The 26,051-nt window shown below is 38.7% G+C and overlaps 1 protein-coding gene across 1 annotated transcript in view; it reads left to right on the top strand.

Moving 5' to 3' along the window:
* Positions 1-25,780, top strand: part of inpp5a (inositol polyphosphate-5-phosphatase A) — a 118,444-nt gene extending 92,664 nt beyond the window's left edge. The window contains exons 10-14 of the mRNA XM_015387960.1: positions 5,176-5,249; positions 16,691-16,802; positions 21,743-21,811; positions 24,063-24,099; positions 24,812-25,780. Coding sequence (XP_015243446.1) covers positions 5,176-5,249; positions 16,691-16,802; positions 21,743-21,811; positions 24,063-24,099; positions 24,812-24,849 — 330 coding nt within the window. The 3' untranslated portion in view covers positions 24,850-25,780. The remainder of the gene's footprint in view (positions 1-5,175; positions 5,250-16,690; positions 16,803-21,742; positions 21,812-24,062; positions 24,100-24,811) is intronic.
* Positions 25,781-26,051: the final 271 nt, after the last annotated feature.

The raw sequence follows: 26,051 nt of genomic DNA, 5'->3' as shown, positions 1-26,051 counted from the left end.
TTCACACAAAATAATGAAGATACCATAAAAAGAAGGGGGGGGAAATATGGCCACCGCAATGAAAGCTGAGAGAGATGGGTAAAAATCAAATTAAATGACCTTTCACCCCAGCTGTTATTGATGGTTTTCAGTGGCAGCAGGTGTTGTCACAGGGACTATTTGACAATGCATAAATCAAAGCACAATTACAGGTGGTGGACATGCTCAGAGACACAGCATTGCCCCATTTTTTTTTATTTTTGAACCCATCTCCTTAACTATCGGCATCGATCTGATTTAGGAGGGTGCGGATCATCCAGACGCAGTCAGAAATTTGAACCTATGACAGGGTAGTTTTTGCCCTGACACTTCCTCATCTTTTTTCCTCATGCGATATTACCGGAGAGACATTATCCTGCGCCGACCCTTCTCCACAACCCAAGGTCATTTCTGGTTGACAAACTACTGCTGGCTTTATAATGTCACAGCGCCTTAAACCTGTATAAGCTGTGTTTTTTGTTTTTCTATTATTTTAAGCCACCGACCCAGTAGAGCAGCAGAGCATAATGCCTAATTGACCTGGGATGAAATGTAGCGTAAAATCTCAGGCCGCAGGGTTTTCCATTCATCTGGATGAATAACTCAAGATTCACTTAAGGAGCTGCTCTCGGTGTGCTTACACACAGCCATATGTCGCTCATCCTTATTGCATGAGCTGGTCTATACTGTAGAAACATAGCCAGCAGTAAACATCTCTCTAAACTATGACTAAGATGGTTTCAGATGCGACAACCTTAAAATAAAATAGCACGTTTGCATGATAATTACAGTAAAAAAAATAATAAAAAATGATGAACCTGCTTTGATTTGAAGCAGAAAAAAACTATTTCTATCTTAATATAACTATGTGGAATTTTGCAGTAATATTATTATTGCTTTTTACATTTATATTGTTTTTTTTATCTTTTTGTTAAACAAAGAATAAAAATGTGTTAAATTTTGTTTTATTTTTCCAACCAAACTTGCAGAACTGCCTTAATATCATAATTGTAATTGATTTTCAAACAATCTATGTTCCATATTTCTAAACAAAGTGATCTGTCCGGTGAGCAGAGGAAAGAAAATATAGTAGCCAACTTAGTAGTAATGGGTAGTAACATGTTGGTGAGGGGCGCTGTTCAGTTATGGTATTCCTAGAAAAACTCTGGTCCTTTCAGCACTTTCTACACATTTCAATAAGGAACTTAAAAGCATGAAAACATAATTAAAGCAGTTTATATCAGGGGTAAACACAAAAGGCAATCAGCTCTGATCAATTCTCCCCCCTTAAATCATTCTCTCTCTGTACCACAGTCGATCACCAAATAGGCCTAAGTCAGAGACAACTGGACTTTCGCTCAGCTATTCTGAAAACGTTGTGACACTTATTTAGTTTTCTCGGTCAAAGGTGTTAAAATGTTTTCAGGAAAATTCAACATAAGGCAAGTCGCCTCTGATTTAGGCCTGTTTCATTGTTGCAATGACCGGATGAGTGAGAATTTGCACGCTCACACCACATTCTACAGTTAATAACTTATATAACCCAGCTTCAAGTATCAGTAATCAATTCTTCTCTGTGTATACTGTACACCACAGGTTTTCCGGTTAGATTCAGATCCTCGTGTCTCTTGTAAATCCCTGTTTTTTTGCCCGTTTTTTGGTTTTCTATATTTTTTTTACATGTGTAAATCGTACACATATATTTTTCAGTTTATCCAACAAAATCCGCTTAAATACCTCCAAAAATAGAATGCAAATAGAAGCAACTCTATGCTGAAGAAGATTCTCAGTCATCCAGGTCATAGTCATTCCGTAAACGTTTAAAAAAACAATCCACTGGTCTTGGTTTCCAAGATTTGAAGACGTTTAGCTACCTCTCCAGACTCCAAATGTCTGGATCCGCAGTGAGTTTGAGTCTTTCATCGGTTTCCATTTGCATGTTTCCAAGCAATACAAGGCCTTGTCTATATAAAGACTCGAACTCACTGCGGATCCAGACATTTCAATTGAGAAAGCTTCCTGAAGAGGTAGCGAAACGTCTTAAAATCTTGGAAACCAAGTCTAGTGGATTGTTTTTTAAATGTTTACGGAAAGAAGCAACTCTAGTTCGTCAGAAATAGTGATGAGGTCTATATTTAAATGATGATAGCAGTACTGATGCCACATAGTCTGTCTGCTTCCAGGTTGTCCCCGTTTCAGCTTGTCAGAGACATGACAGAGGCTTTTAAACGATATTCTACATTAAATTAATCCTGCTGTATTCATTTGCTAGTTTTGATCCATTATTATGTTCTGTTGGAATTTCCAGTCGTGTCTCTTTTTTTGCGTCTGATTTTTTGTAATCCTCAACCAACGTTGGTACCAAAAAAGTATAATTCTCCACTGCCATGATAAAGGCATCCCTACAAATCACAGGTGTTATCAAGGCGATGGATGGATGGATGGATGGATGGATGGATGGATGGATGGATGGATGGATGGATGGATGGATGGATGGATGGATGGATGGATGGATGGATGGATGGATGGATGGATGGATGGATGGATGGAAACAGGTCATGTAGGATAATTTCCACTCACCTTCTTGATTTTAACTACTTTTTCATTTTGAAAATTGCATCTTAACTCTGTCATATTAGATTGGTTTAAATTTCAATGCAGCAAAGTAATATTCCAGAATTTCTCTCAATGGTGTTTTGTAGCCAACATTGGTTAAGCTGTTAAAGCAGATCCTCCACCATGGTGATTTAGAGAGCCTAGCAGAGTGTGGGGTTGCATCCTCTGCACTGCCATCCCTCATCCACACTATGTGAGTCTCTCCTGTGACCCCCAACCACTCTCCCCCCCTCAGCGGTGTGAGTTTGATGAATGCGGCACATCTGCCCTCCTGAACTGCTGAGACTCTGTCTGGGAGGCCGCTGCGGTTGCAAGTATTGGCTGCTGTTCTACACCGCTGCCACATAATCGCATACGCAAGCAGAGGACGTGTGCGGTTGCAAAACGCTTGTACAGGACTCGTTTCTAAGTGTGTACTTACCAATGACATGGAGACGATCCTATATTTACAAGATGGAGATGTCACTGTAGGTGGGAGACAACCCTTACCTTCTGCTGGTGTAGTAATTCCTGTATGACATCTGCTTGGTGAGGACGTCCTTCCAAATATTACCCATGTGCACCACGTCATCTACAATGATGTTTCATTATGTACCCATCAACATATTGTCAGGTTTAATGCAGCAATGTAATGTCATTAATGTCAGGGTGCCTATACAAAATGCTGTCAGGCTTATCGTGGAGGATGTCTTCATCAGGACATAATTGTTTCCCAGTGTTTGAATCATGTTCAGAAGCCCAAATTACCAGCAAACCAACATGGCTCCCCTTCATCTCCCTGTCTTCCTGTCTGAAGGGAATAGGGCATGGCTAAAGTGAGGTCCACCAAGGGTTGCCTGGAAACGTGGCTGTCAGTCTCTCAGGGAGGCAGCCATGCAGGTGCCCTGGCTACCTGTTCATCTCACAGATAATTAATGTGTACAAGGAGCCGCTAATTGCACTTTTCACTAATGATTTATGGGTTTTGTGAAAGGTGGGAAACAGAGGGAAGTGTGTGTGTACACTCTAGTGAGTGAGTACAGCTGGGTGAGGAGACATGATTGATGAAGAGTGTGTGTAGATGCTCTGTTGTTATAGAGAGAGACACACCCCAGTTGGAGAGAAGTAGTGACACACACACAGATATAGTTGGTCAACTGACATCAATGCCCCGCACCTCTTTCAGGTATGTAGGAGTAACTGAACGAGTCCAAAGATGAGATCCTCATCACGTGCAGCTGACTCTTTCTTATCCTCACCTCTCTGAGACTATAAGGCCCGGTGATGAATGGGTATTGACTTCTTAGCTGAACCCAATGAAGCTGCTTGAATTAAAAGCTACTGAACTGTTTTTAGGCTAATGCCTGCTCTGTTCAGGAAACTTGGATTTTTAAGCAAAGAGGATGAAACGTGTGTGCAGATTTTGCTGATAAAAATTTACACCAATCCATGTTGTCATAGTTTAGTTCATATCTTGATCTTACTGTGTATCTGTCTGTTTATTTCTATAGCATCATTTATTTAGAGGGCTCCAAGGTGCTTTAAAGGAAACAAAGGAAATACATTATAATAATGAAGACCTTTATCATTGTGCACTAAAGTGATTGCATAAAAAGGAACTAATCTTTAAGTGCAAACAGACATAAAGAACTATGGTTGGGCGCAATAAACCTTAAAACCTCGTTATTTTTTATTTGATTTTTTTATATATATATAGATTTATCATGAGAGGTAGCTATTTTTACTTGCATTCACTTGCATGTCTGCTTTTGTTTTGCTTTTTAACATTCAAAATTGCAGAAGAAATGTCAGCTAATTCAGATGCTTTGATCAAAAGCTGTAGAAAATTTTAAGTAACTTAAGTTTTCAGGCATTTTGTTTGGCTAAGCAGTTTGGTAAATGAATGCTGCTTTCCTTGGTTTAGTTCATGTCCCGGAAATCTGAATTAGCTAGTCTCCCAAAATCTGGGCAGTCTACATGTTTCATACTTGAAAATAACCTCAGAAGTATGTTTTGAACATATACCAGCCATTGCTTTGTTAATCAATGGCTGTATTTAAAATCCCTCCTTTGTTTTTAAATAAACTCAGATGACAGGTTTCAGAAATGTTGTCATATGATACATGTTCTGATTATTAATGTGCTGTTTTAATGAAATTCGGCTAATTTAGTAATAGACTTAATGTAGTTTTTAAAATGTAAGTTCGAGTTTAGAATAACTCTTAAATTCCTCCCCTGCTCTGTGCCCTTCATCCCCATTAAGTCGAGTTAAGCACTGATCTTAATCCTTAAGTTTTTTTTGAAGGTTTTCAATTAAAAGGCTTGTTGCTATACAAACATTTACTCTGAAATGTTGCATCTATGTGAAAATATAATTTATATTTCTGGAAATTAGAGTCTGAAAAGGTTGAAAGTTTGACATAAGTCCTAAAAGGTTGATGTGGATGACTAACCCTGCTTCAGATCATCTTAATTATTGCTCAAAAATAGTCGTGATTACTTGTTATTTAATGTCTAGGTATAATTTTTTCTTATTATTTCTGTTCTCTTTGCTCTTCCCAGCTTTTAGAGTTTGACAAGGAGCTGTCGGTGTTCAAGGATCGGCTGCATGAGCTGGAAATCTCTTTCCCTCCCAGGTATGGTCCAATGCACTTTTAAAACCTTTGCAGTGTTTATGGATTTTTGGATACAAGTAATTCAAGCTGGTCTGATTAACATTTTATTCCAAAACAAAAGGAATTAACCTTTTTTCTTAATTTGGAATTGTTGGAATTCTATCTGAAATTTCATCAATAATTTTTAAATAAATAGCATAGAAAACTTAATAAAGCATTGTTAAATGTAATATGCTTTTTAAATTTACAGTAATAGTTTGTGTTAGGCATTTTCAGATGTCAGTTTTTCTGGTTAAAATGACATGTTTTCTTGCTTTACCCATTTGAAAGCATGGCTAAGACAAATTGGACTCTTTGGTAGCTCATATTTATACCAGATATACAGGTAGTCAGGGTATTGCATGCAACTTATCATATCAAAGTCAAGTATAAATTAAAAGAAAAAACCCTTGATTAACTTGTTTCTTTAATTTTTGTAAAAGCAAACACATTTTCTTTATTTAACCTTGTTAATTAAGTTAAATTAAAGGTTTGATGTATAAAAAAACAACAAAAAAACCCATATGAAACTCTGCTACTGCAACCAAAGCTTAGCTTATTTGATCAAGGAAGCAAATAAATCTATACATTAGTACATTGCATCTCCAGAATGACAGTTTTATAGTTTCAAACACATCATAAAGAAATACACTCAGTTTGTTTTAACAACTCCTGGTTTATAAATTTGGAGCAGCTTGTTTATATTCTGGACAAGATGCTTAAAAATCAAAGCAAACAGATTTGTTGTCAGGAGGCTTTAGAAGCTCTGAAGACTGAGGTCAGAAGCAGAGACTGTCATTTTTTTTCCACCAAGGAGTACAATAAAAGCTCCTGAATTCTTGTTTTATAGGGATCAGTATGATTGCACATGCTCCCAAACAGCTCCCATGTGAATATAGGCGTGCGTGCTGCACATAGCGCTATGGGCCGCATTGATAATGTAGTCTCAGCGGGACGTGGCAGAGATGGGAGCTGGCGGTCTTCTCTTCCTCAAACAAATGCATTTGCAATTAGCCCTTTCAGAGGAGAGGGAGGGCAAACATGCGGCTGGCGTGGAAATATGTTTCGGGGAACGCCGCGTTAATGGCGCTTGACCTTTGCCGTTGGTTGTGACTCAATCAGTGCAGATAATGAAACGCTGTAATCAAACAATAATTACTTGATAAACTGCTCTAGTGGCAGGCGCAGGGCGGCGGGGGATTTTTAAAGTGTGTGTGTGTGAAAGGACGTTAGAAACCTCAGATGTTCTGAGTGTGTGTGTGTGAATCGATTAGAGATTGCGTGTTTGAGGCTCAGTAGGTGTGCGGGTGTCACTTCTTTGCCAGTCCCTGTTTTTTAAACGACTCTGTGTCTTAATCAGGGACCCCATTTACATCACTTTGCATAAGTGACAGGTGGATTTATCGTCCTCTTACACTGCCTGACTCCTGCACCTTTCCATATAATACTGAATCATCTCTCCACGGGGAGGCATGAGCACGCTGCTGTGAAAGAATACAAATGATTTCCTCTCATTTGAGGTGACGATGAATCAAACGCATGAAGCGGCATATGAAAACTGATTTGATCGACTCTGCGACAACACGCATCATTCTCAGGCTTGTAATGGGAACTGGAGGCCTAGTTAAACTTAAACAACCCATCTCTGTCACTCTCATGCATGGACCGGTACCCCTCCCCCTGTCAGATTCGCCTCGTGCTCCTTGAGCAATCAAGCCTCAACGATTGTTCACCGTCACACGCTGCGCTCAGGTCCGTCCCCTCGCCATCTGTGGGGTTATTATTCTTTTGTTTTTTTCTTTTAATGCCGGCCATCAGAATAACCCCTCATCTCTGCACACAGGCATGCACACGCACGGCTCACTTTGCTCCTGATCTATAAATCAATAATAGCCTCAAATGTTTAATCGTTAAGTTAATTCTCTCCATGGATTGGATTGGATATCACCCTAAGATAGCTGGGCGCAAATCAACAGGATCAGATTGAAAAGTCGAAGAAAATGAACGCTACCTGACGATATGTAAAAGTACAAGTGAATCAACATAAATTAGAACATATTTTAAACAAAAAGTAACTTGTCTCAATGATTCAATTTAAAAAGCTATGGTTTTATAGATCGGTTTTACACTGAGGGATTCATTCTGCATGTTTATCTCTGTATATTGTGATGATTATGGCTCTAAGCTAATAAAACTCAATATTTAGTTTCTCAGAAACAATATTACATTAAACCATTAAAATATGCAGTAAAAAAAGACATTTCCAGTGTTTAGTAGTATTTTAAGGATGGCTTTTTACTGTGGCATTTAACATTTTTGATTATTTACTGTAAACATGTCTAATGCTGTATATTGGTTATTTTTTCTCCAGATGCACAGTATTTATATTCTTATAAAACTTTACAGTACAGCATTTTATTTGTTTATTTATTAACACTTCACTATTATATTATTCTTATACAGTTTTCTAAGGGCCACATTTGTGTGACAATTTTTTCTATTATCTTTTTCCTTCCGTATCACCAGAATTTCCCAATTTTGGGACAATAAAGGGACTTTCTATTCTATTCTCTTCTATTATAATCTGTTTCTCTGCTGAGATGTTACTTCATGTATGTGAGGTTATGCAGAGGCCACTAAGGAACCATACATTTGGTTCTGTTTCACTTCAGAAACATTAAGGGCTAGAACTGGCCACCAGTTATATGAGCTATATCATAGTGATCATAGTATTTCCTCACTTAAAATTCTTTCTTTATGGTTTTCTGTAATATGCAGTTCGGGTTTCTCAATTTTCTGTTTATAAGCTACATTCAACGGTATATAAATCAGTTTTATGTTCATCATCTGTTCTATTGAGATACAACCTTTGTGTTGTCGTAACAGGGCAAAGGTGATGTTTTTTTAGCTAGTTTCTGAAGCCAGGTATTCCACCTTCTCTGTAGCGGCCGTGGGTCGCAAATTTTATATTCCTCTACTTTTTGGAAGTCATCTGTCAAAGTTGGCGGTGACAGATCTGAGTACTTGGGCACTGGGGTGAGGAATTTGCCCCGGCCTTGTGACAGTTGGACCTGGAGCCAGCCGGCTGCCCCGCTCTTACAGGCGGATAAGCCGCCCAACACCCTCACAGCGATGCAGACGGGCTTACATGTACGCTCAGAGGAAAGATGAAACTATTACGCTTATCGTTTATTTAGAGACGGTTTCTCTATCAGCTGTAATACATGAAACTGCCAACCATCCATGAGGCCATGGACTGCAGCACAGCCATTATTAAAAGTAATGGTAAGTTTACTGGAGATCACGGTAGCTTTTATTTCATATTTTAATATTATAAGGTAGGTAATATCCCCCTAAAATCATACAAAAGTAACAGTAACTTATTCATGTATTTTGATTGATTTAAGGGAAAGCTTTTAGTACTCCTCTGATCTGATTTCTCTTCAGTTTTTTTGCGCAAGATCGATGCAAAAATTGAATTGTTCCCCAGCTACTGAAAAAAATAAATGCAGTGGCTGATGAGCGAGTAGGAGAATGTATTCTTGTTGTAACGTGGTTACTGGAGTGGGCTTTGAGGGAGATTTTGAGTGACATCAGACCAGCGGCACAACTCTATCAGTGGCCATATCATGAGTGATTTCAGAGCTGAAAGATGATGTGGAGGTTAGTGTTGGTGGGGGATGTAGGAAAAGGATATATTTATAAAGGACTGAATTTTTCTTTTCTTTTTTTTTTGTATAAGAGCAACATTGCTGGTACCTAAAGCAAAGGTACTGTAAGATTTACAAAAATAGCTAACAGGTTCCTGGAAAGTAATCTGTACATTCCTTAAAAATAACTTGCAAACTCCCAGAAAACAAATAACAAACTGTATTATCAGGAGAGTAATCTCTAAGTTCTTTGAAACTACTGTGTTAATGCCAGAAAGTAAGAATGAAAATCTGAGGTAATTGCAGACAAATGCAGAAAAAATTTTACTTAAAATGCTCATATAAAGTAACCTGTTAGTTGAAGAAAATAAAAATAAAAATAATCTGCAGGTTCTGGAAATTAACTAGAAAAGTCCAGAAGGGAACCTTTGATTTAAAAAAAAAAAAAAAAAATGAGTGAGTTCAAGAAATTACCCTTCAAGACAAATTGTATCTTTAAGAAAGTAAACCTTTAAGTCGCACTAAATAACAAGACAGCTAACATAACTTTCTGGTTCTGGAAAATTCCAGACAGAACCCTTCATGTTCTATAAGAAATAACTTCAGTTAATCAAAGTAACCCTGAAACTCATCTAAAATAATAAGTTGCAAAACGTTAGCAGTCATAAGGTCGTTTATCTTATGTGTTGCTATCTTATTCTTTTTAATTACCCTTTTGAGTTAATTCAAGTGTATTACAGTAGCTTTTTTATTATACAAAAAATAACATTTTCAGGGTGGTAGAGTATCTGGTAGCTCAAGTGGTAAATCACCCATCCTGCAAAATAGGAAGCCTGGGTTCATATCCCAGCTGGGGAAATGAGCTGCCACTGTGGGTTCTTAGACCCAGTCCAAGTCCAAGTTAGTGCAAGACCCTTAATGCCTGCCTTGAGGAGTGGTAGCCTAGTGGTTAGGGCATTGCGCTTGTAATCCTGAGGTTCTGAGTTCAAGCCCCACTTCCACAGACTGCCACTCTGGGTCCCTGAACAAGACCCTTAAACCCCACACTGCTCCCTGGGTGCCGCACAATGACACTGCTCCCTTAGGGGAATAGGTTAAATGCAGAGAGTTAATTTCGTTGCTCACTACTTGTGACAAGCGTAATGACAAGAAAACGCTGGGGGAAAAAAACAACTATAAAAGACCAAGTGCAAAACATCTTCACCTTCACCAACTTTATTGGCCATGGTTTGACACAAATTAGCTACTGAATATCTAGAGATCTGCTCCCATTATTCCAAAACTTTGAAATATTATTTAATTTCTCAGCTGAACATTCCTGTAGGTGCCCACAGTAGGCCTGTTGGAAATGTCTCGGAATGAAACAGTCTTGATTGCTGCTTCATTGCTTGTCAAGTCTAGACATTGGTCGAAGCAGAGAAGCCCAGACTGACCGAAAGGTCGGGAGGTGAGTTTCTGTTGAGAGGCTGAGACTGATAGATGCTTGTTTCGTTGCTGGATGGAAAGCATCCTGAGATCAGCCGTAGGGCAAATGTTTTTAAAGCTCCAGCGTGTAGAAGGATGTCGCTAAATGTGCCACTTATGTGATGAAACTGATACCTGCTCAAATGCATGAGGCTATCTGCCATCTTTTCAGGTAATAGGAGAATATTAGGAGTTTATCAGAGTCTTATGGCTGGCCTTTTTTTTAATACCGTATCTGTGAACAAACCTCTTCATTATGCCGTTACCCTCTGAAGGTCTGAACAAATGATCTCACCCTCTCTGCATATGTGTTTGATTGTTAATACATTAGTTCTGCAGCCCATCTCTTTACACATATGAAGGAAGCTGCTTGTTTTCTGCTCTGTGACAGCTGTGCAATGCTGTAGTCAGATCATGTGACTCCATTTAAGGAGCACCACCGAGATAGTTTAGCCACAATGTTGGGTTGAAAAGCGAGCTGCTGTGAGTGTGTGGGGTTTGTGTTGGCTGCTCTCAGCATTACGGCCTTATCTACTGAACAGGAACATTGTTTTACGACCAGCAGCACATCCATCATTCTAACTACAGGAGAGCCAGTGAAAATGATGAGGGGCTACTGTGGTGATAACAGCTGAAGATTCGCTGCTGTCATGTATCGTTGCCTCTTGCCTGAGACAATGCCTCTGAGAGGGAGGCTTTGTTTTAAACAATCTCACTCAGAGAGGCTTAAATAGATGCCATCTGTGTCTTCCTGTCTTCATTTAGATGGGCTAAGGGCAGAAGTTGTTGCTGAATCCCAGCGAGCTGCAGCCAAACCAATGGTGTTCCACTCTGTTTGTGCTCCTCTATGCCAGTATTGACTGTAAAGCCTCCCAGCTCTTCAAATTCAGAGTTATTGATAGCATTTGGCTGATCTTCTTGTATCTCTCTGTGTATATTGTATTTTCCAAGCCACCCCCAACAACCACATGCAAACAAAGATGTAGAGGCAGCAAGTCGTTAGAAAGCCAAGTCTTAATACTTTTAGCCAATTCCAGCCCAGCATTGGCCACTCCAACCTGCCACGATGCTGGTTAGCACCCATGACATCATGTCTCGTATTTGAGAACTCTTATCTTTGGCTTCCTGCCCTACCTATATCCCCAAGTTTATATGGCACTCATTAAATACTCGGTAAGTGAATGGTCCTCTGTTTGGCCTGTCACTTTTTCTTTATTTATTGGCCCTTGCTCTTGAAAATAGAGATAAAGTGTGTGGGTTCAGGAAGTCTGGAGTGTCTGGCCTTAGCTGAATGGACTTTTAAATATTGAAAACTTATTACAATTACATAGGGACATACAGGGTGGAGCCACAATAGAGCAAATACATGCAGTGCATTCCTGAGGTAGTTCTAGTTGTTAATAACTGCTGCTGAATATATTGTTCTACTGCAACCCTAAAATTTAATGTACTTGTTAAGGATTTTATTTGAAAAAAAAAAAACTATCATGTGAGGTTTTTAGATTGTTTCAAGACTTAAAAATAGGGAAGCTGGTCAGAGTTGATAAGTAAATGGAACTAAATACAAGACAATCCCGAAAGAAAAAAATGTAGGAGGCTAAAAACAAAGAAGATTGCTGGTGACGTCCAAAATCCAGAAGGAAAGCGACCCCAAACCTTCTGCCAAAGAACAGTGGATTGGTTTAGATCAAAACTTAGTCCTGATTAAAAGTCAAGACCTAAATCTGTTACTAGATTTTAAATTCAATGCTCATTGGTATAAATCATTGAATCTAACTGAGATTCAATCATTTATAAAGAAAGAATAGGGAAAATGTCAGTGTCCAAAACAACAGAGGGTGCCACTGAAGCTCCTTTAACAATTTGTGCAGAGAACTTTTTTTTATTACTTTTCCTTCTTCATGGAATTCCTATATTAAGATCCCAATATAATACATTCAAAGCGGGGAATCACCTGTGAAGATGATGATTGTTGCCTTTCCCATTGATGGATGAGGTCAGGTTTTACTCTGTTCTTTGGGGCCATTCTCACCTTGCCAGTTTTTTTTTTTTTTTTTTTTTTTTTTTACTTTTGCAAGACAAACAAGCTGACAACAGCAGCAACACATGTGAGTAATGTGCCAGCAGCCAAGTCAAACATTAAACCCTAAACCAAGCATGAATGAATGAGCTGGCAATAGCTGCTAGAGGGTCTTGCTATGAGACTATACACACATGTATCATCTGTAGAGTGGCCGCCTGCACAAAACAATGGATTAACTGGGCAGTCTCAACAACAGGTTTCCATCAGGAGAAATATTTCACTCTCAGCTGAACATGCACTTATTTTTAAACCTGATGTAATTAAACACTGAGAGGTGATGCACAACTCTTAGTTAGCAGAAAGTTTTATTCAGAACTACAGGTGGTAGAGTCCTTTTTCTCTGTTTGTTTGGTGTGTCTGTGTGGTTTCCATGAAGTGCTGCACAGCCTCTCTCCAGGCACACAATAGTAGAAGTTATCAGCTGTAGCTCATTAATTAACGTAATTAGCCCTGCTGTAGCCCACACACCCTCTCCGACAGTTTACCCACCCAGATAAGTTTGTGAGTTTCCTTATCGGACACATTAATCACTTTGGATCCACTGTTTGCAGTTGCATTCATGCCTGTTATCTGTGTTAGAGGCAGTGGAGGGTGCGGTATGGCAGAAGGAAACATGTTACACCTCTACATGTAGAGGATTGGAGTTAAATGGAAATAGCTAAGTGCTTTTAATCTTTATTTTATGACTTGCCGTCATTAGAAATGACTGAGATGTGTTGTTGAACTGACCCGGGGAAGTTATCCAGCAGGACTTCATTGTCTGAGGGAGGTGAGGAGGGAAACTTGATTTTCTCTCTATCTATTTAACACCAAAATGACCCCAGTCTTGTTAGTCAATAAAGCTCCAAGAAGCAACCCTGATTGGTGGATTGTTCTCAGGCTGTCACCTCAGGAAGCGGCAGCATTCAGGCCACCCTGAAGTGGAGCTGCTCTCAAAGCTCTTTGAAGACTTTGCTCTTTTCCACCCTCTCTTCTGTCTGATCCATCTTTATCCCCTCTCCTCTGCCTCCCGCTCTCTATCGGTTTCACTCATCCTATTCTTCATGCTCCCTTTTATCCTGGGATCACTTCTTTAGCCCCTTTGATTTGCATGTCAAAACCTCCATACATTTCCCCCGGTGTTTGAATGTTATTAATGCTAATTGGAGGCGGAGAACTTTAAAAAGTTCTCGGCAGGTCTGTTTGTACACCTGGTCGGGTTTGGGTCTGTGTGTGCGTTTGGGTCTGTGTGTGTGTGTGTGTGTGTCCGTGAGCCAGAGAAAGCGTATGCCCCAGCTTTAACCCCTTTTACATCCAATCACATACAAATGCATCTAAGTAAACTGGATTGTGATCAGAAAGGGATTTTATTTCAGTCAATCAATTTTTAAAAATGAGCACGACTTTAAATCTTTTCTTATTATTATTATCATTATGGCATCCAGCTACTGAGCAATGCAAATACTCAGATTGTCAGATGGAAAGTCTTGCTAAAAAGCAATAAAGAAATTGTTTTATTTGCAGATAATGTCATCATAATCTTTGGAACATTTTCCAGAGATAGGCACGGACATCCTTCCAAAGGACAGCAAGGCACTCAGTGTAATAGCTTTATTGGGTTAGTTTTCACTAAGCACTAAATTTAAGAATATTTGTGGAAAATTAAGTGAATGAAAGAAGTCTGGTTGATAAATGGGTTCAAGCAAAACAGTTAAACAAAGCAAAGAGAGAAATATGGAATTAGACAGACTTAAACTCCATAAGACTGTTTGTCATTACAGAGATGAAGAGACATTCCAACCGACAATACAGAAAAGCAGTAGGCCGCTATTAAAGCCTGGACATCTATTACATTTCAATAGTACCTTAGGTTGAACATCTCCATGCTATAGTACATTCATGCAGTAATTCATGAATGTAGCACCCCACACCCAACCCAAGCACATAGACATACGTTTTTAGCAGGTGGAAATTACCCTGATAAATACAGATTTATTTGGCTTTTATATAATAGACTAGGGAGTGGCTACCTAGTGGTTAGTGCATAGAGCTTGGAATCCTGAGGTTCTGAGTTCAAGCCCCATTCCCACAGACTGCGACTCTGGGTCCCTGAGCAAGACCCTCATCCCCCCACTGCTCCCTGAGTGCCCCATGATGGCAGCCCTCTGCTCCTCTAGTGGATGGGTTAAACGAAGAGGTAAATTTCTCCAATTCCAGATCAAGAAAGTTCAATTATTTTTATTTTATTTTCTATTTTTCTCGTAGAAATTGTATTTTTTTATTTAAATAAGCTGTAAGATCATTAACTAAATGAACATAAAGAAACTCTTAAAGAAACTATCAAACTGTCTGTAATTACTCCAAATAAAAGTCTAACTTCATAAGTGAGAAGAATAGGTTTGAGATTTTAGTGAGATTCCAATTCAATGAGTTATGAAAAATAAATATATTAACATTTAGATTAGATTAGATTCAACTTTAATGTCATTACACAGGTAAAGGTACAAGGCAACAAAATGCAGTTTAGGTCTAACCAGAACGCAATAGCAGGAAGTGCAGGATAAATAATGGTTCCATAAATACAGGATATGGGTTTCTACTGAATAAATATAGAGATGAATACCAGTATAAACAGAATCTTACTAATAGATTTGTCCTATGAATATAATATATAGATAACTAGTGTTATTAACGAAATTTACAGCTGGATATGTACTGAATATAATATACAGGTGGATATTACTATAAATAGGGTTTTTACAGTTATGTACAATAGCATAACATACAGGTGGATTTTACTATAAAATGAATAAATAAAGTTTGGACAGAAGCTATCTAAATTAAAGTGCAGTGGAAGGTAATTGCATATTACAGTTAAACTACATTATTGCAAAGCTATATATAAACAATTGGTACTGTGAATAAACAGTCGGCATTTAGACATTTACGGCAATATTCATAAATATTAGCTTATTTTCTGTGATTGCTCTACAAGAACGATTGCTCTTCAGATAAAACTCATACAAGGAAGGTAGGATTGTAAAAATATAAACATTTATGTGCTCACACAGTGTAAGAATTTATAAGTATCCAGTTTGACCTTGAAGGGAGAGATTTATCAGCAGATGTGAAGTAAAGGGGTGAACCAAGTCCCACTTTTCTCTTATTTGACAAAAACAGTATTTATAAATGTTCCACCCTCTCCAGCACCGAGTTATGCTAAAGGTGAAGGATGAGTGCCGTCCTGTTAGCAGGAGAATAAGAGGCTTTAAAACTCTTAGATTTATAAAAAAAATAAAAATACACATATTAGAGGAAATGAAAAACAGCTTCAGGTCTTAATTGATAACAGTTCACATCCAAGCACTAGGATCAGCCTGTCCGCTGTAGCTCCTACAGCTTGACCTGAAGCTGCAGATATTGACAGAGCTTCAGTACATTGTCCGTTTATGCTATCAAAGCTTGGCAGGAGTCATGCATAACCCCCCCAGTGTGCGCCTGTGTTTATTTTACCATTAGGGTATCATTGTCCTCTGAGAAGAGGTGCTCGCTGTTATGCTACAGTTAGCACGCTTGGCACTGAGGGAGCAAATTGGATTGGTATTACAGTATGTAAGCCTGCTGTTACATCCTGATGAGCGCAGACAAACAAATTGGATTGGTGGCGTGTAAATCCGAAGCAGTTTGATGAGCCGGAGGGGCAAATTGAATTCTCAACAATGTAAATCTGCATCAGCTCGATGGCTCCCCGCCCGACTCCGCCACTTAAATCACGCGCTTGTTCCCGGCTGTTCCAAGACACAATTGCTCATGGCCGTTTGCTGAAGCACCTAATCTGTTTTTGATGACCGTGCTGGGGTGTAGCTGTACATATGGGCGGCTGAATCTCCCTCTGGCCCGCTCTGCCCAAATCACACTTGTTCTAGGTTTTTTTTTTCCACAACCCGCACATTTGGCAGAGAAAGATTGCTTTGATAGAGCCATCTTTGTATGTTGATTTAAGTGATTACTCAGATGATTGGTCATATTAATGGACCTCCTGTTTTCTTGTGATCTCTATCTCTGGGATGACAGATGATGTTTATTTCTCTTTTCAAACTCTGATTAATAGACATTCTGTTTATCGGCATCTTCAGTAGCTGTTTTAGGAAATAAATACCGGGGGATAAAGGGAACGCTTCTGAAATATAGCTTCTCCTTCATGTTTGTTGCTCTGATTTATTCCTATTTTTTTCTTTCTTCTCCAGTTATCCGTACAGTGAGGACCGGCATCATGGGAAGCAGTACATGAACACCAGATGCCCCGCCTGGTGTGACCGAATCCTTATGTCACCTTCAGCTAAAGACCTGGTTGTAAAGGTCAGCCCGACTTTTGGTTCTAACAATCACATTTTTCAAGCTAATTTACATCTAAATTTGCTTTTCCTTTACATCTTTTCCCAAAATGATGTCACCATCCCATGTTTGGCAAATTTATTTTTGTAATGTCACAGCTGCTATTTCAGGGATTATTTTATGGATTTTATGTGGAGGAGCTGCACTGGTAGAACCCTCTGATTAAATTATGTAGAAGACAACAAACAGGAAAGAGGCTGCTGCCTTCTAATCTGCATCCACACTTTTACATGAGGAACACAACAGACAATAATAATTGATCTCACATTGAAGAAATGTATCTCTGCATTTAACCCATCCCCTTGTGGAGCAGTGGGCTGCCAATGTGCGGCACCCGGGGAGCAGTGTGGGGTCTAAGGGTCAGGGACCCAGAGTGGCAGTCTGTAGGAGTGGGTCTCGAACTCAGAAACTCAGGATTCTAAGCTCTATGCACCACCACCACCCTGAATGCACCATACTCATGGTGAAACATGGTAGTGGCTGCATGTAAGCCTATTAGAAGCAAAGTTCTTCTAACTGGAGCTGCGCCCTAAATGTTCACCCAGAATAATAATGTGGGATCAAATGGCCCAGTTAAAGTCCAAACCAAATACAACTGCAAAGTAAACTGGTGTCCACAGATACCCTCACCCCTAGCTGAGCTTTACATGCTTTAGCTAATTAAAAATAAACTTTTCAGTCCCCAGATGTGTAGAGCCAATAGAGACTAAAAGGTTCCAACTGTCTTTGTAGAAAAAGGTGGTTCTATGATGTACATATGAGAAAATAAACTGGCAATCATAAAACCTTCCTTTATGAAGGTATACTTTGATTTTTGTGGGTCTGTCACATAAAACCCCAGTAATACAATGTGAAGCTTCTAGTTTTAGACGGTTTAGAGACTTTTGTAAAGCTTTATTTTTTTTTCTTCTGTGCTACTTCACAGATGGAAGGACGAGGTGTTGCTGAATATTATTTTTGACCCACTGATCCAAAGTTGAACCCAAACAGTATTTATCCCAGCCCTTATAGAGTTCTGTTGGGCTCCATCTTCTTCATAAATCCTCATCTTCCTCAGAGAGTTTGAAGCCCTGTTTAACTTTGGATCTGATTTAGAATTGCAAACAGCAGCCAATCTGCCACCTTTTTGCTCTCATCCTCTAACAACCAGTGCTGTTCTCTGTGCGCTCTTGACTCATTAGTTTGTCTGCTGCATTACTAAGTGATCCTGCCAGCAGTCGAGGCACATTTTCCCAGATTTCCTTTACTCCTTTTTCTCTCCCTTACGCCAAGCCCTCGTTAATCACAGGCCATCCAATTTCCATAATTTCTGACCTCCAAATATTGTGTTTTCAGCCACCAACCTCCTTTTTGAGGATGAATATCCATGCTTTAATCTGTAAATGTGTGTGGGAGAAGTGCAGCCGTGTGTTGTACAGTACCAAACCACAGCAGCAGGGGGGTGCTCAGGAAGTTTGACTTTCTTTTGTATTCAACAAATGAGAAGAAATTCCTTCCTGACCTTTCTTCTCCAGTGACTAAAGCTTGAATGGATACCTGCAGCTTCGCAGTTTCGCCTGTAGAACAAAAGTGAAGGGAAACCAGTAACTATAAACCATTAAAAAGCTGCATCTCTTCTAATGTGTTACTTTAAACCGGATGGTAAAATTGATCTGGTCCTTACCCAGATATAAGATTAATTAATTTTAACCTGAAGTGGACAAAAAGATACCGAAATATTCCATTGTTAAATATAAAGTACATTTTTAGATGGCTCCTTTTTAAAATGTTACTTCATTTAAAATTCCAAGAAGCTCTCTTACTTGAGTGCAGTTTTTTTGTATTCTACCCACCTCGGCTTAAATGTCTTTCACTTTCTTTCTCCACAAGAGTAGAAAAAAATTTTTTTTCCCAGTATTTACCATTTCAGTAACAGGATAAATCAAAGTTATGTCCATGAGAAGAAAAAGAAAAGTACACTGCAGTGGCATAAATGATTAAAAAACAATAAAAATGAACAAATAGAATGAGATGATTATATAAAAAAAGATGCAATAATTGAATAAAAATCAAAGGAACATTTGATTGGAAACAAAACTAATAGATTAGCTAGATGCTTAGATTAGGTTAGGATTAGATAGCATAGTCAAAACACATGCATGTTATATCTCTTTTTAAAGCAATTTATAATAGTTAGGAAACAGCAATGTTGTGATCCAGAACAGCAATACCTACAGGTGCTGCTTTTTAGTGAGTCAATCCCACTGATTGTTATCAGATATTAGTCATACTGATGTAAATATAGGGTTAGGTTTAAATAACAGAGCCTAGTTTCACTAAATTATTTTGTAATTCGTCCTTATTGCTAAAACCATGAAATTCTACTGTAATTTCCTTTTTTTTTTTTTTTTTTTTACCACAACTGCAGGTTCACAAATGTGTCTTCATCAGCCTAATTTATCAAAATGATGTTAAAGGTGAATCTCACTCACAGCTGGCTCCCTGTTTGCCTTTCTCCCCCTGAAGTGCCGGCTAATTGCTGGTAATGCAGGGCCGGAGTGGAACAGTTTAGTGCTTTCGCATATTGGCTGATGATTCACCGAGCACACACTCTCTGGCTCTGAGCGTTACAGATTGTTGAGACATGGGCCCGTAAACAGCCCGGCATGCGGCATCATCTATCATGGCACGGTCGGTTAACTCGCCATCATGTTATTTTCTGCTTGCCGAGCCCTAACACGCCAAAGGTTGCCCGCTGGCTGCGCGGCGCGCCACCAGCTCCGGGAGCGCCGGTAATGAATGTTTAGCCGAGCGAGCGCTCCCTCCCTGCCGGAGGGGCCCTCGGGTAATTTGTTTATCTGTCTAAAGATTACGCAGCCCGAAAATCTACAATTTTATGCTGCCTTTGTAAATTACCAAGTGTGTGTTTGATGAATGAATCTCGGGGTGCGGGAGGCAGCGGGACGGGGAGGCCCGTCACACGAATAGAGAGGTGGCTGCTCGCTTGGAGAGGTAGGGAGGTGGAGGCGGGCGGTGTGCTGACCCCGCTCCACTGCAGGATTGCTATGAAGTTAATTCTGAATTTGCTTTATCGCTCATTCTCAAACTCTGTGCCTCCTTCCTCAGAAACATGACTCCAGATCTGTGTGTGTGGCTGTTCAAAAACTCTTTAGTTCAACCAGACAAGTCATGATTTATTCTCCAGTCTGAAGGTACATGTGTGGATACGTAGCCTCTAGGTGTGCAGAGACGCATCCAGAAGCCCCGCTCAGACAAAAGTGTATCCAATCGAGAAGCAAATACCCAATCTGGGAATTATTCTGCTCTATTCCTTCCCACATCTCTGTACACAGATCTAAAGTGCAGCCTCCTGCAGACTGGTGGAAGGGTTCAAAATCAACTGAATGGAAAAAAAAAAAAAAAACATTTGATGTTCCCACAGTGCAAACATTTTTGTGACTTCTCTTAGAGTAACAAATAACTTAATGTTGTATTTTATATGAAATGTAGCTCCAACTGCACTTTACACGTTTTATATAAAGTAGTGGGTTTCAGTATTCTCTATTCCTAAGCCAAACTTTAACTTTTAACTTTTTTTAAACACTTAAAATCATAGTGAAGTCTATGAAATCTTATATGTTTTTTAAAGTGAGTGTTTTAATACGCTTCATGGTGCATTCAGGGACAGACTGCTGCACCCTAAATGCACCATGGAGCGTTATTACAGATCCTTCCTCCCAGCTGCTGTAAGACTCTAAAACCACCACTGTTCCCAAAAACCTCAATACGTTGTTACATTCATGCTGATTTTCCACAGTTTCTACCTTAGTCAGTTAAATAACTGCTGCTGTCATTTTGCACTTATATTGCAAATTCTCTAAAATTGCAGCTATTTTCAAATATCTGTTACCGTTAAAAATGTCCATACCTGTATAGTGGGTTTTTAATCTCTAGGTGCATAGTATTTATATTGTTAAAACACTTTATAGTATAGTATTTTATTGTTTATCTTTTTACTCTCCACTATTATGTTATTCTTATACATTTTTCTACAGTCCATATTTTTGTGACCATTTTTTCTATAACCTTTTTGCTGCTGTAAACACGCGAATTTCCCCAGTGTGGGAAAATAGTGGGATTTTCTATTCTATTCCATTATGATTTTTTTTGGCATCAAGTTAATAAAAACAAGAAGAGTAGTTTCTCTGAAATTTTGAGTTTTACATAAAGAAGAAGCATGAAGCTATTGTAGATTATCTTTACATAATGTGGATTACGTGCACCTAAGAGATGGTCTGTGGTTTAATGGAACGGCTTAATGCCAGGTGTGGAACAAATGTCCTGGATACACCTGGAAACTGAAATAGTGAAACCATCTGCAAATTCAAACCTTAGGAATCCCATTATCTCTGGAATAAGCTTTGCTTCACAAAACTTTCAATGCTCCTATTCTCCTTGATGCTTGTGCACAGTTTCCTTCCTTTTAACTTTCCCTAATATACTTGGACAGAGCTCTCTTTGAAGAGCTGATATGTTGGGGCTTAGAAAAACATTTCTTTATCTTTATAGGTAGTATGCAATGGTCTGGAAAACACTTGAATTCCATAATAAAGCTCTAAACCATAAAAGTATGAATAATCTAGTATGTTTCACCTTTATAGAGATGAAAACTTGATTATGTCTTTCTTAAATCCAAGCTGTGTGATGACAACTTAGATGTGTTGTTTGGTTTAAAAGCAAAGACCATTCTTTACCAGCATTGACAATAATTTATTAGCATTTATTCTCTCTGCTCATTTAATTAAGTATACCAAAGAAAACGACAAAAGCTTGTCCACAGTGTCGCTGTCTGAAACCAGTGTTTGTTTGGTCTGCAGAATAGCCATTCTTCTTTCTAACATGTTTTTATTTTTTTGTCTCTACAGCCAGAAAATGAGGAGAAGTCTATATTGTATGATAACATTGGGCCAAATGTCTGCATGGGGGACCACAAGGTAATACCAGTTCTACCTCTGCCCACGTCTTTCTCCATGTTCTGTTATGATTGATGCTTCCTTTTAATAGGAAGAGGTATAAATCCCTATTTATGTTTATTCAACAGCCCAATGTTTATTTTCCCTTGTTTTCTGTAAATTGTGAAGATTATTTCATTGTTTTTCACGGTTATGATTATAAATATTATATACAGGGTTAGTAATGCATAGAAATGAAAAAAAATATATACTAAGTATTCTTAGCTTTACTCATTTATGTAAATCCACTCCTGTTAGATTGCCTGGTCAAAAAAAGTTGCCACCAAAAAAAAAAAACCCCCAAAAAAACAAGGTTATACTCTTCAACAGTTAGCAGTTTGGACCACCTTTAGTTTGATTCAGCTGCAGCTTTGTTTCGATTAGCTTCTGCAATGTCACAAGCTTTTTTTCCACCTAGTGTTACATTAATTTTTCACCATGATCTTGCATTAATGATGGTAGAGTCTGACCACCGTGCAAACCTCCTCCTGCACACCCCGAAGATTGTCAATGGGGTTTAAGTGTGAACTCTGTGGTGCTCAATCCAAATGACACCTCATGTTCCTAAAACACTCTTTTTGAGTTCGATGAATCCTGGCATCGTCATCATGGAATATGGCTGCTCCATCAGAGAGGAAAATATCTATAGATGGATAAGCTGGTCATCCAGGTAGTCAGCTGACCTCATTCTCTGAGCACATGCTGTTACTGAACCTACATCTGACCAACTGCAGCCTCTCCAGACCATTGCACTGCCCCTAAAGGCTGGTACAGTAGGCACTAGGTATGATGCATGCATCACTTCACCTGCCTGTATTCTTACCCTGATGTGTCCATCACTCTGGAGCAGGGGAAATCTTGGCTCCTCAGACCACATGACCTTCTTCCATTGCTCCAGAGTCCAGTCTTTATGATCCGTAGCAAATTAATGCACTTATTTCAGGTTAGCCTTACTAATTTTTGGTTTTCTAAAAGCCGCACAGTGTTTCACTCCCAATCCCTTCACATTGTGCATATGGAAATACTCTTACTTTAGGATTAGGGTTACCCTAACCCACTGTTGTTGTTGTTTTTTTCTTTGATTTGATTTCACCAAATATGTAAGTGAATACAATCACATACTTTGAGGAATTTCCTCGGCCACCTTTTTCCCTTAAAGACAATGGGCCCCCTATATAATTCCAGTTTTTAATAATGCTTTGGATATCATTTCACCTAGTTTTGGTAGATTCTGTAATCTCCTTACATGTTTTCTCATCCTGATGCATGCATGACATCTTTTCCACGACCACAGGATCAGTCGTTTCACACAGTTGATTAAGAAACGAGAAACAATTCATTGCTGAAGTTGGTGCTAAATAACTTTTCCGAGCAATAGAATAAATGTTAATCCAGTAATTATCAGATGGGAGACTGACTATTCTCTTTATTAAATTCACTTTGCTTTTTGTTTTGTTTTTTTGCTTTTTGGCCAAGCGGTACAGTTTGAACACAGCTTTCTGCATGTATAAGGTTTTAAAGTGCAGTCCGCTTTGATTTGATGAATCAAACTTGGAAAGAAAATTGTTGGTTAAAAATAAAACACTCAGTATCACCAAAATAAAGCTACTGTACAAAATATGGTAGTAGCTTGATTACTTTTCCCTAGATGGAACCGCCACTTTTATTAGGTTGGGTTAGAGGGTTTGCTCTAGAAAGCTGAGGATAATTTTTATTTTTCAGCGTCATATTGAGGCCAAACGTACATCTGGATGAATGAAAAATAACATGGGGAAGAAAATAAAGAGACTCTTTGTGTTATGGAGAAGGCAGATATTATCAGCAGGTTATTTTCTGTTGAATTCTTACCAAAAATACTGTATGAACGCTTAAAAGCACAGTTTTAAATAAAAGAAGTATTTTTTAGTTTCAGTTTTTTTTTAACACATTTATTTTACACTAAAAATTTTATAAGATTTCTTATGTTAAAATCTGTTTTGCAAAATGAGCCTGGAGGCCAACAAAAACCACAGAAAACACACATCAGTGCTAAGATCTCGGCTGCCTCTGGTTAAAAAATGTCCAGTGTAGTTGACACCCAGGCCCGAAAAAGCGCAGTGTTGCTGTGTGAGTTTAACCTGCATGTTAAAGGTGCTCAGAGGTGAGAGGAGAGCAGCGTGTCCTCTTCCCACAGAGCATCAACTGAGTCCATTTTCCTTTTCCTGACTGTGGTATGTTTCTGTACCCCCGCCAGCCCGTCTTCCTGTCCTTCCGATTACCATCGCGGGCAGGTAAACCTAATGAAAATAAGCGCAAGTGTTGTGTGGTGCAGTAATTTCGTGGTAAATATCATTCTTTTTCTTTATTAACATTCTTTCCATTGTTGCAACTGTTTGCCTTGATTTGCTTGTTCTTTTTTTCCATTACCTCACACCAAAGCGATTGTAACTGGAGGTTTTCCTGTATGAAGAGTTTTATCCAGAGATAAAACTTCATCAGAGGAGAAATGTTAAATGATCGCTAAGACCTTAAAATGCCACGTTCATTTTAAGATGCTAACATATAACCTAGAGCTACATTTGTTTATTGTAATGTGTGAGAGAGAATGTCCTGTAGATGATAAAGTGCAAAAGTACAGCTTGGACCCTGTTTTCCAGTTTGTCATCTTACAACCACAAAATTACGTTTTTGAAGTTTGTTGAGATGATGAAGCTGACATAAAAGGTTTTATGTTGGATGCTGCAATATATTTGGAACAGAATAACTGATCCTAGTCAAAGTTAAGGCACTCCAGCAGGCCAAAATGTCAAAGATGGCTTAGATGCAGCAAGTTTGTCCATTATAGAATAATCCCAACAAAGCAAACTGAAGTTTGTGATTGTAACATGACAACCTGTGAAAGTTCAAGAGATCTGAATACTTTTGTAAAGCAGCCATCTTTTATTTCCAATACTCTGTGAATTGAATGTGTAAAAGTTTTTCTTTTTCTTTCCCGTCCCACAGGGAATTCTTGCCAAAGGGGGTTAGAACATATTCCATGAAGAGCCCCTGTGAAAACACCGGGGAGAAAAAATACACATGCACAAACACACACACGCACACCCAGTTTGCACAAGCACACACTGAAGATCCCAGACAAGCTTCTTTTATTTTCAGCAGCGCTGAGTTTTTTTTCCGGACGGCTCATCCGCTCCGTTCTCTCTCCATAAAACACTTTTCGAGATGCGGACGAGCACCCGAAGAGGGCCCCGGCTCTGTGCAAGAGACGCACATTGCTGACCTCAACGTTGCCATGCAACCCAAATACCCCAGAAGAAGAAGAAGAAAAAAAGACAATCAAGGCAATGAATAAACCACCCCTTTTTTTTTTTTTTTTTTTCATGCCACAGCCTCATTTCCAGAACTCTAATCTAGATCAGACATACTACATGCTTTTAGACACCGTTTACTGGCCATGCTTAGGTATGCCTATATGTATAAAAGCTACTTTCCAGACAATATGTAATGTGTTTTAAAAAAGGAAAAAGAGAAAAGAAAAAAGTGCAATGCGACAAATGTTGTATATCTATATTGTTTAGGTTTATTTGTACATTTGACAGCATAATATAGAGCCTTGAATGGTTTTAGTGCAGTTCTCTTCTCTGACCAAACTTTATGGTCCCTGTTGGAATAAGTAGGACTTCTGATCTTAGTTTATTATGAAACTATATTAAACTATATACTCTTCCTTCTGTTGCCTGACACATCAGTGGACTTTTTCATTTTATATGCTGTACTTTTTAAAGAGATAATTTATGATTCGTACCAAAATGTTTGTGCTGCAGCGGCAGCAGAGAGCTGAGGGAGTGGGAACGCCACGGAAACCTTCGGATAAGTTCACAAGGAAAACCTCTTCAGTGATTTATTGCCTATCCAAGAATGTTTTAAGCAGTGCCATAGACCATGGAATATATATATATATATATATATATATATATATATATATATATATATATATATATATATATATATATATATATATATATATATGAATGATAATGTTTGATATAAATAGTACCCTCACATTATGTCATTATTATTCCTACTCTAACTTATTTCTATAATATTATGGTTCTGAATGTGATATTTTAAGTAGCCTTGGGTGTCCCTTTAAATGTAAACTGTTTTCTTTGTGTCTTGTTTTTTTTTTTTTTTTGTTACTGCATTATGGTGCCAAGTATCCTACACAGACATGGAGTGTGTA

This window comes from Cyprinodon variegatus, unplaced genomic scaffold (assembly GCF_000732505.1).
Source record: "Cyprinodon variegatus isolate N-32 unplaced genomic scaffold, C_variegatus-1.0 Scaffold409, whole genome shotgun sequence".
Taxonomy (NCBI): domain Eukaryota; kingdom Metazoa; phylum Chordata; class Actinopteri; order Cyprinodontiformes; family Cyprinodontidae; genus Cyprinodon; species Cyprinodon variegatus.
Note: the sequence above shows the minus strand (reverse complement) of the source record. Positions and strands in the feature narration are given on the sequence as shown.